Below are 13,019 nucleotides of genomic sequence, written 5' to 3' on the forward strand. Positions count from 1 at the left end.
TGAATTTTCTATTTCATCTATTTTAGATTTTTAGGCAATTATTTGTAACTTTTATTTCGAACCAAGAGCTCAATAGATTCTGAATGTAACTTTAGAAACCAACTATGAATAGAAAGAACTCTCTATTATGTGTGCTTGAAAATCAGTTTTCTCGCTACTCTCTACGTCAAAATACTTTACTAAACATATGCATTTAATGGAGGGAGAGAAACAGAAGATTATTCTCCGATAAGAGTAAACAAGTGCATAGGTTGATCTTTGATACAACAGTGGAGATCCTATTATGATCAATACATGGATAAGGACTGATTAAGGATTTGGGGAGGGTGTCTGTAATTAGTTTTCCTTTATTTGTAGCTTTACTTCCACTTTTCAACATTTTGTAAATAACTCTTTTTTAGTATCAATATATCAGCTATCGACAATTTGCCGACAGCCATAAAAAAAAAAAAATCCCTATTAATCTGGTGACTGATTTGTTTTTACAAACATATGTTTTTATTCTGATTGATTGTATTATATAGAGGAAAATTTCTAACAGTTTTTTTATTTTTTATTTTACACTGCAATTGATGGGAAAACTGGAAAGTCCAATTTCATTACTCTTCTAACAGTTTTGATTATACATGATTTGTTTTCCAAATTTATTTAATTACCCTAGCCCAAAATCGTAATAAGCAAAACAACATTTCCCAAGTCATAGAACGCAAAAATATTTTAGATGCGCAATCTGTTTCTCTATAAAAACCTTTAAAAGTAACCAAAAAATCCAAAGAACAGCATTGTATTTTTTGTAGGAAGGAATAACTGAATAAGGGTCTATCCCATATTCATATATTCATTGATAAAAAGGTCCGATTACATAGATTTTGGGTTAGAAAACCACTGAAAGAGCTCTTGCCACCTCAAATAGAAATGATAATTAATGACAATAAAAATGCAAGGTGGGGCCTCTCATAAATGTAATGCACAACCCGCACAAATAAACCTATGGTAAGAAGAAATAATTCATGTTGTTGCACGAAGTGATTTTGTGGGTTTGAGATGCGGGAAAAGACCAAGAATATGCTCTGGCATGAAATCATGCCTCGTCAAAATTCCAGCAATAGGTGGCCCCTGTAAAACAAAAATCAGCAAGTACACACTAAGCATATACTTAATTTCTAATTATAATTATTAGATGAAATCTTTGTAACATGAACCCACGATATTGGACCAGTAACAGAAGGCTAATTCCAATGCTGGTAGTCTGAAACTCAACAAGAAAATCTCAAGAATCAATAAATTTGGTACACAATAAAGTTGTTATTCAGGAATTATTCAATCAAAACAGCTATACTGGTACACTGTTCTACAATATGCCGGAGGTGGTCAGCAAAGTAAGGGTACACATTTTGATAGGACAGTTTTAATTCATGCATAGGCACATAGCACAAGATATTCTGAGCACAGTTTTCACTCTATTGTCTATGCTTTTGTACGAATTAAAAATTGCCCTGTCAAAATGTGTACCCCAAAGTAACAATACCAGTAGAGAGGGGGAGAGATACTTACTTTAGGATTCTTTGGCACTACACAGAGATGTCTCAACCCGAGAGCCCGAAATAGAACCTGAGCCTTGGCAAGAGACATAGTCTCAGAAACAGTGTAAGGTGAGGTATTTACAATTGGGTGCATGTCTACATACATCTCCATCTCCTCATCTGTTATCTCCAAATCCTGTAACTCGAGTCCTTTACCCAAACCTGATTTCCCAAAATCGCTCGCGCCAAATCTCATCAACACATTCTCGCGTGGCTGTCTTACCCTATCCTTTGTAAACCTCTTCCCATTTAGTAAAACCAACAGATGTGACCTCAAAACCAACCCAACCAAATCGGGCGTATCAGAAAGAGGCGGCTCGTCTACCACAGGAAACCCGTTATGACCCGTCAACTGCAAAGCATGGATAATGTTCCCCACCTGCTCAACACCTGAGAAACTAATAAGTGGTCCTGAGATTACATCCCTGGTGGCCAAGTGCCGCATGTATGGTTCAGCATGGGCCTCCATATATGGCAGCCCCTTCATTATCACAATCTGATCATACACTCCCTTGTTAAAACCATCAGCAATAGTTTTTGATATGAGAAGAACGAGCATCACTAAAGGAAGCATCAACAACTCATTGGTGAGCTCTAACAATATAACACAGACTGATACTGTCATACGCATTGTACCACCGAGAAAAGAGGCGGCACCGAGTAGAGCAAACAACCCAGGATCCAAGTCAGTGATGGAGCCGAGAATGGTCCCCACGATCCTACCGTAAGTGGCCCCAGCGAGAATAACAGGGATGAAAAGGCCAGAGGGGACGGCAATGCCATAGGTGATGATGCCGAGGCTGTAGATGGCGGTGAAGAAGATGAAGAGAGAGGAGAGGTGGAACTCATTTTGGGTGCCGGAGCTGAAGAGGTTGCGAATGGCGTCGTCGTTGGTGTTGAAGAAGAGGGAGGCGAGGCCATTGTAGTACCCAGGGGGGCACTGAAAGTTCTTGTAGTTGCCTGACCGGCTGACCGTCGGGCACTGCTCGACAGCATCGGCCGGGCATTTCGTGCAGCTTCTTAGCCAAGGAAGGCCGAAGGAACAGCACGAGGTAAGCAGGGAGATTGTGATTGTTAGAAGGATCTTCGATGGAGCACCCCTCCTGAAAGAATAATTTGAGAACAAAAAAATTATTAGGATATTATATAAATAATTGCTCTTTTGGGGTGATTTTACATATAATCCACGTGAAAATCACACATGCTTGTTGAATTTCATATTTTATAAAAGGGTAGATGTAAATGACATCTAAAGTTTCGTTAATTGTTATGAAAAAGAGTAAAATTATATTGAGCTGTTTCCTCACTATTCTAAATTATATTTGTGATCGAAATAAACAAGAATTTGGTTGGACCAGAATGAAAAACTAAGGGCAATTTCTTTTTGTCATACTCAGGGATAATTATTTGCTTGATTAGGCTTAATCTAAGCAGTTGGTGTTGCTTATATGTACAATGTAGAGAATAATTTACATACTCGTTGATAATGCTGTAAGTGCGAAGGAGCTTATCCAAAAGGAAATTGAAGAGGCCTCCAAACACACCACCAACTACACCTAGAACCAAAATTGCAATCAAATCTGGCATGCTATAAGTGGCGACAGATTCACTTAGGTCAAACATGATCAAGCCTCCTTTGCCGAATAAACCGCATTTTCCACTCTTACAGAACTCGATGAGGCCTCTCAGTACCACAGCAACAATAGCTGTTGTGAAGAAAGTTCTCCACAGAAGTGCACTACGCCACCTGTCAAAGCAACAACATAAATTTAATTTAATTCTAACTTTGTATATATGAGAGTAGGATGGATGCCTTTATGAGTTTTAGGTTTTTATTTCATCAATCTCATTGCAATAAGCAGAAACTTATTTATCTGTTTTGATTATGATATCACTTTAATTTCTCTACGATAACTTATCTAGTTATCTCATTGGAAATGACTAGTACTATTAATTCCTGCATGAAAGGGATTTCGCCATGTAATATGTTACCTTCCATTGTAATATTTTCTAATAAAAACTTGGTCAATGTCAAGTAAAACCCTCGATGCCCTCATACCAGAACAAGGGTCACCACTCCCTCCTGGCGAAGATTTCCCAATATTCGTACCTCTTGATTGGGTTTGGTAATTCATATAATTTTAAAATTTTCGTTGAATAAGCATAAATTATCTATACCATGAAGCGGCTTCTTCAAGTGCAAAAAGCACACCTCCAACAGGGGCACGGAAGGCAGCTGCAACCCCAGCAGCAGAACCACAAGTAATGAGGTCGCGCCGGTCTCTATCATTCTTGAAATATCTGAACCCTCTCCATGTCAGATGGTACTTGCGGGACCCACCCTGACCAAGCAGGTTAGCAATACAAGCCCCTGTATGCACCATGGGCCCCTCTTTGCCTAGTACAAATCCTGCCGATACCCCAAGAATAGAACCAAATATCTGGCAAATGGGGAGAAGAAACACATGAGGAGATTAAGGATTGTATGTCACTTTTGCAAATTGGCCCCCAACATTGCGAATATATTCAGAATGACACGAGACATTTTAAAGAATAAGTGCTTAAACCTAACATCAGTCCAAGGAAAATTTGACAAACAAGCACTTATCATATTATCAACATAATTGCTTCACAGGTTATTTGTTTTGACTTGAAAGTCAGCACTTAGTTTCAATTTCAATTTGAGCTTACAGAATAGGGCATTGTTTGCAGTAAAGGAAAAGCTATCAATAATTTGCTGAACATGCATTATTCTTCAAACAACAAAATTGAGCATTTGTTTTGCAAATATAAGAAAAATTAACTGCTTTCGATAGGAGAAAATACTGGGTGATATCCACAACAATAGCCTTTAGTCGCAATTATATGGTACCTTTACAAACAGAGTGCTTGGAGCCAAAATGGAGTGAGCATCAACTCCATTGAGATACGCCTTGACTTCAGGAATTCCAGATCCTGCAGCTGCAGGTGCAATATAAGCACAAATTGCTGCAGCTGTACCTGCCAAAATCATGTTGCAACCCGCATACGTGAAGAATGCTAATGCATATCTGCGCTGGAAGCACCACCACAATAAGTGCATTAAATTAACAATATTTCTTGTTTTACCAGTAATTTTTTTTAGAAAAAGGATTAACTATTTAAAATACATAAAAAAATATTTCCTTTCTCACTGGAAAGTACTAATGTGCATGAAACTGGTTTTGGGTTTTATTTTGGACCTATTTACCATCATCTTCATATTTAAGCATCAATTGGCTAATTGAGCGCTCAAATAGCTCAATTTCACCTAATTTAGTGCTTGTAATAATGCACCTACATATGCTGTGCAATAGAAAATTCAAGATTTACCTATGCTTAAGCATGAGATTGCTTGTCAATAGAAGTTTAAATCCAGCAATATTTTCAACTGCCAGGTTATTGAAGAAACCAACTAATCCAGTCAAGAGACCAATAAGCATTGCAAGAGTCCATTTCAAAACAATATATTCAACTATTTGAATCTTTTGTCTTGATCTCCAGTCTTGCTTGAACAGATCATTCTCTACAATTCTAAAGCAACAATAAAAAATAAATATTGAGTTTAGTATAATGGGACATCCTCGCATTATAGAGGATGCGTTACATTACTGGAATTGTGGTATCGTTCAAAGGGAAAAATACTACACCTTGGTAATCTGGTACTGGTAAGTGGTACGAGCTAGCTGGCAAGTTTAATCTTCAAAAGGAACGTAATATAGCTTCTCGACCAAAATTTAAAATTCTAATAGACAAACAAATCTGATAACCGAATTTGAAACCAAGAAAAAATAAATTATGAAAATTACTTACTCGTAATCTAGACTTTCTATCGGGTACACATTCGCGCCAACAATAGCAATCTGCGAGGTGGTATTCATGGTTCTCTTTCGAACTAATGGTTCGCGAAGGTCCGAGTGATCCGACCCGTTTCTCTCCAACGACATGCTCACGCTCGGCCCGTCCAGGCTGCTCTCGATGTCCGTACCGCGAGTATCATTCTCTCCATCCCAGCGAAAATGGTGGTGCAGCGCTTCGCTCTCCATCGTACGAGCCTCCAATTCCCACCCAATTCCAGCTCTTATTCTAGGTTTGGCGAATTATGTGACCTCTCTTCGCTTCCTGAATAGAAATTTGGTAACACGAAATAGAATGAGTACAATAAAAGGAAGGATGAGTGCGGAAGCGAAGAGAGAAGAATGGAAAGAAAATAAATGGCGCCAACAGTTACAGGAAGAATAAAATGGAGAGGTCACAAGTGAGCCCGTATCCCCCCGGTACCGGAGGTGCAATTGAAAACAATGGACAGATCAATTTAATTGATATCAAACTCAATCCGGTGCATGTTGAGGCTGTAGGGGGTCTGCTTTGAGATTCGTGCCAAGTGAAATGAACGGTCCAGATTTACACCTGATGCGGATTCGTCACAGGTACCATGCATAAAAAAGATGAAGGGGCAAATGCCAAAATGGCTCATCACAATTCACAAATGCGATAATGTGGGGTGGGCCCACTCGGGTTGATGCGTAATGATTAGTGTAATCTAAATTCGAATGTGGTCATGTGGGAGCAAGGACACGGATAGTGACACGGATAGTTACAAGTTGTGAGCGACAGTGAAAGTGCGAAAGGATGTACCAAACTTCATGATCTGCTTAGATTGATTTGTCGTTTGTCAAGGACAAATTTGTAATATGAAATGATACGAACAATAACTCAATATAATAGGTGACTTATTTCTAAAAACGAACCTTTTAATATAAAAATTATGGAATTAAAGACGGTCTAAGTCTAACTAACAAAATTTCAGCATATAATAATTATAAGTCATTAAGTGAAAAGAAAAGAAAATGCCACCGTCTACTCTGGTCAACCTTAAATTACGCGTCTTGAATTGTATTACATTATTATATATGATATGATATGATATTGATTCTTATTAACTGTCATTTATTTAAAATGTTTTTTTCTGCATGAATATATGGTCTTAGGTACCAAGTCAGTAGAGTGCCGTGTAATCTTCGGTGACGTGGAAGAATGAATTAGGAGTTGCTTGTGAATCCAGTCCTTCTCTATATGAATTAGTATAATTGGCTACATGCCTACATCCAGCCGAACTGTCTTATGTAACTGTGGCCCCTGTTACAACAAAATACCTATCTAATTGGTCGCTTACCATGTAACCGTCTTACATGATTCTTTCCTAAAATAAATCGACACGCGCGCCAGCAGGCCATCGTTGCTATTATCTCATGCATCATCATAGTAACAACATATGCAAATTATTCGCGAATTAAATCTGAATAATTTTGTTTTTGGTGATGTCGAAATCAAATGCTGAATTATTTGGTTGACCGAACTTTGACCAAATTAAATCTGAATAATTCGTAAATTTTACAAATTATTCGCAAATTTTTTCTAATTTTTTCCCATAACATTCTTTTTTACTTTCTCGCAGGACTGAGATGTCTGGTCCGGATAATTTCGAATCATTCCCGAATTATTCCCGAATGACGAACTTTTGACCTTGCCGAACCGAACCTGAATAATTCATTTGTCACTATGTGCATCATCACGCGTGAGGCAATTTTTAATTTGATATGATCAACAGAGATGTCAGTGACACTCTTTTATCCGTTTATTTAATTTATATTATATTCGAAAAGATAGGTAAAAAATAAATTTTCTTTTTCATTAACTTATCAGGTATAAGTGAGAATGAACAAAAATTCCATTATCATAACGGGTAAGAATTCGGATAAAAACTATTTCTTACGTACTCATTATCTTATAAAAAAACTTTCTAAAATAAAATTTTATACATAAATATATATTTGTATAGAGATGATATATGATACAATAAAATTTTGTATTATAATTTTTTATAATACAAATTAGTTGTATTAATTATTTTATATTTTATATTTTTCATGTTTTAAAAAACACAAGAGTTGCCAAGCTGGATCCCAGCCTGACCTATGTGAACACTGATAATCTCTCTCATTTTACTCTCTGTAGAGGAGGCAAGATCTCAGAATGGAGCAATGTGGAGAAGAATAGAGATGCGAGAGAGAGAGAAGAATGGTGGAACGGGACGGGGTTGGGGACAGCGCAACGAATGAATATAAGACAGTTAAAGAGAGGAGGGCGACAGCGAGGATGGAAAAAGATTTTTTTTTTAATTTTAAAGAGTCTCGCCTCTCTGAAGTAACTCAATTTTTTAGTTTAGATCCAGACCGTCCGATCAGAATCCGTGCAATCTGATCCGAGGTAGAAATATGGGGCATCCTTTAATAGTTGTGTCAAAACAGATCTGACGATCCGGATCTAAACTCAAAATTTGAGTTACTTTAGGTGATATGAATTCATTTATAAAGGGGGTGTAAAATGGGAAATAATGGAGAGCATGAGAGGAATTTTTTTTTGTAAACCATAAATAATTAAATGAATTTTACAGAACTAATAAGATGACTTTTTTTAAAAAAACCATAAGGACCGTGGGAACCGTTCAATCTTGTCTTTTCCCAGACCGTGAGAACCGTTCGGTCTCAAATTTTTTTTTTTTTATAAAACAGAAATTTTTTAATTTTTTGTATTAAAATATTAGAAATGTTGAATATATTTCTTTGAAAATAGATGCAATACAATATAATTTGATTTATTAGAAAGACTGCAACAAATAACCCGGATCAATATTTTTCAGGTCGGGTTTTTCGTGGCTGTAAGAAAAATTAATATATTTCTTTATGTGTTATTGGAAAAGAAATAAAAATGCTTAGATTCTGAGTTATTGATCCCGGTTCAAAAGTCACTTCTAGGTAATCCAGAAAATATTGTGATTCTTCTAGTACATTTAATTTATGAAAAGTTGTATCTATTTTTGAAAAAAAAACAAAAACTTTAAGTTATTTAATGATTGTTATTGAAAAAGAATTCTCAAAATAGATACAACTTTTTATAAATTAAATGTCTTAGAAGGATCACACTATTTTCTGGATTACCTAGAAGTGACTTTTGAACCGGAATCAATAACTCAGAATCTAAGCATTTTTATTTTTTTTTCCAATAACACATAAAGAAATATATTAATTTTTCTTACAGCCGCGAAAAACCCGACCTGAAAAATATTGATCCGGGTTATTTGTTGCAGTCTTTCTAATAAATCAAATTATATTGTATTGCATCTATTTTCAAAGAAATATATTCAACATTTCTAATATTTTAATACAAAAAATTAAAAAAATTAAAAAATTTCTGTTTTATAAAAAAAAAAAATTTGAGACCGAACAGTTCTCACGGTCTGGGAAAAAGGCATGACCGAACGGTTCCCACGTTTTAAAAAAAAAAAAAATTATCATATTGGTTCCGTAAAATTCATTTAATTATTTATGGTTTATAAAAAAAATTCGCATGAGAGGGAGGGAGATCGAGACGGGGCCTCTTTATTTTTTTATTTTTGTTTGTTTTGGTTTTGTTTATATTATTGTTGATTGACTGGAATTAGTTAAGAGAGAAAAGAGCTGGCTGGTGCAGCCCTGCAAATTCCGGATAAATTTATCTCTTTCTGTTGTTGCTGAGTAGTTAGAGGATGGTTAAGGTCAAATCTGAGATGTTTAAGTAACAAACAAATAGAGCGCATCTGCTTAATTATTAGTAGAGGGATGATCCGAGGCGCTGTATAATGGAGCAACATTACTTCCCAGGAATTTGATCGCAGATTCAATGAGATTGTGGATGCCTATAAATTGGTGCGGCAAACCTATCAACACTCAACAGTACCAATATTCATAGTGACAAGATATTCGAATTATATCCGAATAATTTCTCATACAATAAATAAAAGTTGATAGGTCTGACATCCACTTTTCTATCAAAAAACAATACATGAATTTGATAACTTAACAAACTCAAGCAATAAATCATAACTTTAACATCTAATAATTGAAATATAATATGTATTTATTAATAGTTTGCATATAAAAATAATGAAATTCAGTACAAATTTATGGTCCATTAAAAGTTTGGAATTTACAATGCTTGAGTACTACAGTGACTATTGCTGGCATATCAAATTACAAATAAATTATATGAAACTTGCACAACCAATCTAAAAGGCTTATAAAATGTTAACAATTATACATTTATTTATTTTGTTTGATTTGCGAAATGTTGTCAAAATTGTCATGTTAATCATCGTTAACTGATCTCAACCCTTTACGATAAATGTTAAATGAACCATGAAATGATTATGAACCGGCTCCATAATGAAAGCTTTTAGATTCATTTTGAAAATGGTAATATCCTACACTTATATTTTTAAAAAATTATCAGAATTAAAATTGCTCAATTTACAAAATCACCGTGATTTACGGAAATAGTCATCATATTCATTTTTATACGAATGCGTTATGCGTATCAATTGGAAAATAAAAAATGTCACAGCTAAGAATAAGAATTTTCTAGGGGGCTTTTATGCTAAATTTCTTCATTAATTGCGGATCAGATGCATGCAGATACAACCGAACTGATAAGGCACTGAGTATTCCAAAAATTTAATAAAGAACTATAAAATTGAATGTTTGTTTAAATGAAGCCCCCTAGAAAATTCTTTATTCTGCATGGATCTGATAACTATGCACTACATTGTTGACCCAGGCGGCAGAGCCCACGGCACGGCGCGACGTGTTTCTTTTTTGTCCTGTTATATTCTGTTGAATCAGGTCAAATGATTGCTTGTAACTTGATTAGTAGGGAACTAAAAAAATATAGGATGGAAATAATCTTAGATAACTCAGATATATAATATTACCTTTACATAACTCTTAGATAACTAAAAGTCAAGTATAATCGATCGGATGGAAATATTGGATAACTTCGTGTTTGGATAGGTTTTGAGATTAATTCTGGTTAGCGAATTATTCAGAACTCTATTCCGTATTAATTTGGAGACAATTTTTCTCTGAGTTAGTAACTATTTTATTATTTTAATAAAAATTAGAGTTAGCATTATTTCGAATTCTTAAATTAATTGTTAACCTCACTAATCTATGATTCATCCTAATTAACACTCTTAGATAATATCTAGCATGATTATTATCTTAGATAACTAAAATTTAAATATAATTAGATGGAATAATTTCTTCATTAACTTAGATAATATGTACATGAGCAGATCTACACTCACCTATACAGGTGCTAAGCCACCCTATGATTTTAAAAATTTAGTTACGTCTAATGAAATTTAATTTAATTTAATTTTTTTTTAAAATATTTATATAGTTTAGTCCTTTCATAAAATATTATATGTCTACTTGTAGTCTAATTGTTATAGCTTACTTTGTAGTTGTGGAAAGCTTGGGTTCAATTCCCACCAATAATATATTGTCCGCCCCTGAATATGCAACTTGATTATCATCTAATTAGTTAGATCGAAGTAGAGATCGCATTCTTTTCAGTATAATAGAAGTACTCAGATAATTCAATACAACATATACATGTCATTAAACTAGTTATGATCCTGTAATGATTGATTAAGCTATGTAATATCTCTTCATTTGAATCGATAAATTTAATGGAAGAAAATCGAGTCTCAAACAACTAATGAACAAGAAAAAAAAAAAAAAAACTAGACAATAAATGAGACAGAAGCCGAAGCAAGCAATCGAAAATTTCCAATAAATTTATTGAAAAAGGAAAGCTATCTGAATAAAAATAGACAAGTACCGGATTTCTCTTCTAATGCAAGTTAGAAATCGCTTGATTCTCTGCTTATTTGTTCTTTCTTCTCCTCTTCGCTGCTCTGTTTCAATGATGCTAAATTTAGAGATGGAAAAGACGAAAGGGTTTTGGGCGTACTCTTGATTGGAGATTGGTTCTCCTGCCTGATTAAATACGAACTGATCCATATCATATTTTGTATCCTTTTTAAAGGTAACACATGTGTAGCGAGTCATTTATTTGAAATTTACAGACCCGCTACAAGTAGCACGCAACAGTACTGAACGAAACTCCGAATTCCGAAACACAAAAAAGTGAAAAGCAGAATAACGGAGCGACAAAAAGGGGAATTAAAGAGGTCCGCCTTACTACTGTTATTTACGTATTATTACATGAACCAGCTGACCATGAAAGCAGGGGCGGATCTACTGTAGCACAGGGGGGGTCAGCTGCCCCCGCTGGATTTTCAAAAATAGTGTTAAAAATCTGTTTTTCGGACCTCTGTCCCTCCCTGGAATTCAAATTGCCTCCCTGTAGTCCATTTTGGAATTCTAATAGATAGAACGGAGTCCATATAAACTCTGAGCGAAACAAATTAGCGGAGCCCAAATAGGCGCTGATCCCAAATAGCGAAAATTAGTTGAACCAAAATGTTTTTATTTTTTATTTTTTTTTAATTCAAAGGCAGAGGCTGCCAAGTTGAACCAAAATGTTGATTTCAAATTCCCTATAAATGTTGAATTGTTGATTTTTTTTCAAGTAATTTAGGATTTTTATTATATTTATTGGTATTTTTTTTGTTATGTTGAACCGTACCCGATAAGCTATTGGGTTTGAACCCGATAAGCTATTTGCATCCGATTATTGTCCCGCCCTGACAAAAATCCTGCGTCCGCCCCTGCATGAAAGGAAGTTATAAATGCAGCTTATTCAAACCCTTCAGGCCAGATAATAATAATAATATGGTGTTCGTGAAGAGTCGTAAGAATCTCGGCCACGCAATAACTACTGTCTTTTTTTAATTTGAAAATAACCTCTATTTTTTCTCAAAAAAAAAAAAACTACTGTCTAATAGATACGACAATCAACCGCCGGGTTTACAAAGTAGTAACAGCTGGGAAGGAAAAAAACAGAGACATCACGCTGGAATTTCTATTAATTTTTCTAAGAACGCCGAAATTCTCCGTTACAGTTTTTGTTATGCATTGTTTTTTTCTTGCGATTGACAGACGGGTCTAATAAACTCTACAGCGAATAAAAACTTCCTTGATGGGCCATTTGTCAGTGACTAGTAACAGAACTGTACCAGAAAAGAAATGTACTAGAGAACCTTCACTTGTTTGTTCTTGCTTTTAGTATGGTTTTCCCATCCGTCGTTTGTAGTTTGCACCTAACATTACTTGATGACTATGCACTATATTGTTGACAATTTTAATACTATTCAGGTTGCTTCATATATGTGGAGCTGATTTTTTTTTTTTTTTTTTTTTTTTTTTGTAAATTTGAACATTTTCTTAAAAACCTTGCAGATACGTACTTTAAAATACAATTCTTTTAGAATGATATTAGTGTTATTTACAAACATCTGTTTTTTTTTTAATATAGATACTACATATATATAACATATTTGGTGTGATATATTTACTTGATCATTTGTCGAGTGATATGTCATTAACATTTAACAGTTTAATTTCAACAATG

The 13,019-nt window shown here is 34.8% G+C and overlaps 1 protein-coding gene across 3 annotated transcripts; it reads right to left on the minus strand.

Annotated features, from left to right (window-relative positions):
- Window positions 1-799: 799 nt before the first annotated feature.
- LOC144566852 (chloride channel protein CLC-c-like) lies at window positions 800-11,460 on the minus strand. 3 transcript variants are annotated; one of them, XM_078316886.1, is made up of 8 exons: window positions 11,325-11,460; window positions 5,415-5,723; window positions 4,935-5,135; window positions 4,456-4,633; window positions 3,762-4,024; window positions 3,061-3,330; window positions 1,555-2,686; window positions 800-1,116 (listed from the first exon to the last, which is right to left on the minus strand). In XM_078316886.1, the coding sequence occupies exons 2-8, from the start codon at window positions 5,645-5,647 to the stop codon at window positions 1,009-1,011; spliced, it is 2,385 nt and encodes a 794-aa protein (XP_078173012.1). In that variant the 5' UTR covers window positions 5,648-5,723; window positions 11,325-11,460; the 3' UTR covers window positions 800-1,008. The 3 variants fall into 3 exon arrangements, with proteins under 3 accessions (XP_078173012.1, XP_078173014.1, XP_078173013.1); XM_078316888.1 differs by having other exon boundaries at window positions 4,456-4,638; window positions 11,325-11,458; XM_078316887.1 differs by having other exon boundaries at window positions 5,415-5,712; window positions 11,325-11,452.
- Between the last annotated feature and the right edge of the window lie 1,559 nt (window positions 11,461-13,019).

The sequence above is a fragment of the Carex rostrata genome, chromosome 15, assembly GCF_964058835.1.
Source record: "Carex rostrata chromosome 15, lpCarRost1.2, whole genome shotgun sequence".
In the NCBI taxonomy this organism is placed as follows: Eukaryota; Viridiplantae; Streptophyta; class Magnoliopsida; order Poales; family Cyperaceae; genus Carex; species Carex rostrata.

Bases quoted from the DNA above. Each gene is read 5' to 3' on its own strand.
- LOC144566852 (XM_078316886.1), bottom strand. From the start codon at position 5,647: ATGGAGAGCGAAGCGCTGCACCACCATTTTCGCTGGGATGGAGAGAAT. The intron at 4,025-4,455 runs GTACCATATAAT...CCCATTTGCCAG, and splicing joins CAAGCACTCTGTTTGTAAAG to ATATTTGGTTCTATTCTTGG. The intron at 2,687-3,060 runs GTATGTAAATTA...TTATTCTTTCAG, and splicing joins ACTTACAGCATTATCAACGA to GAGGGGTGCTCCATCGAAGA.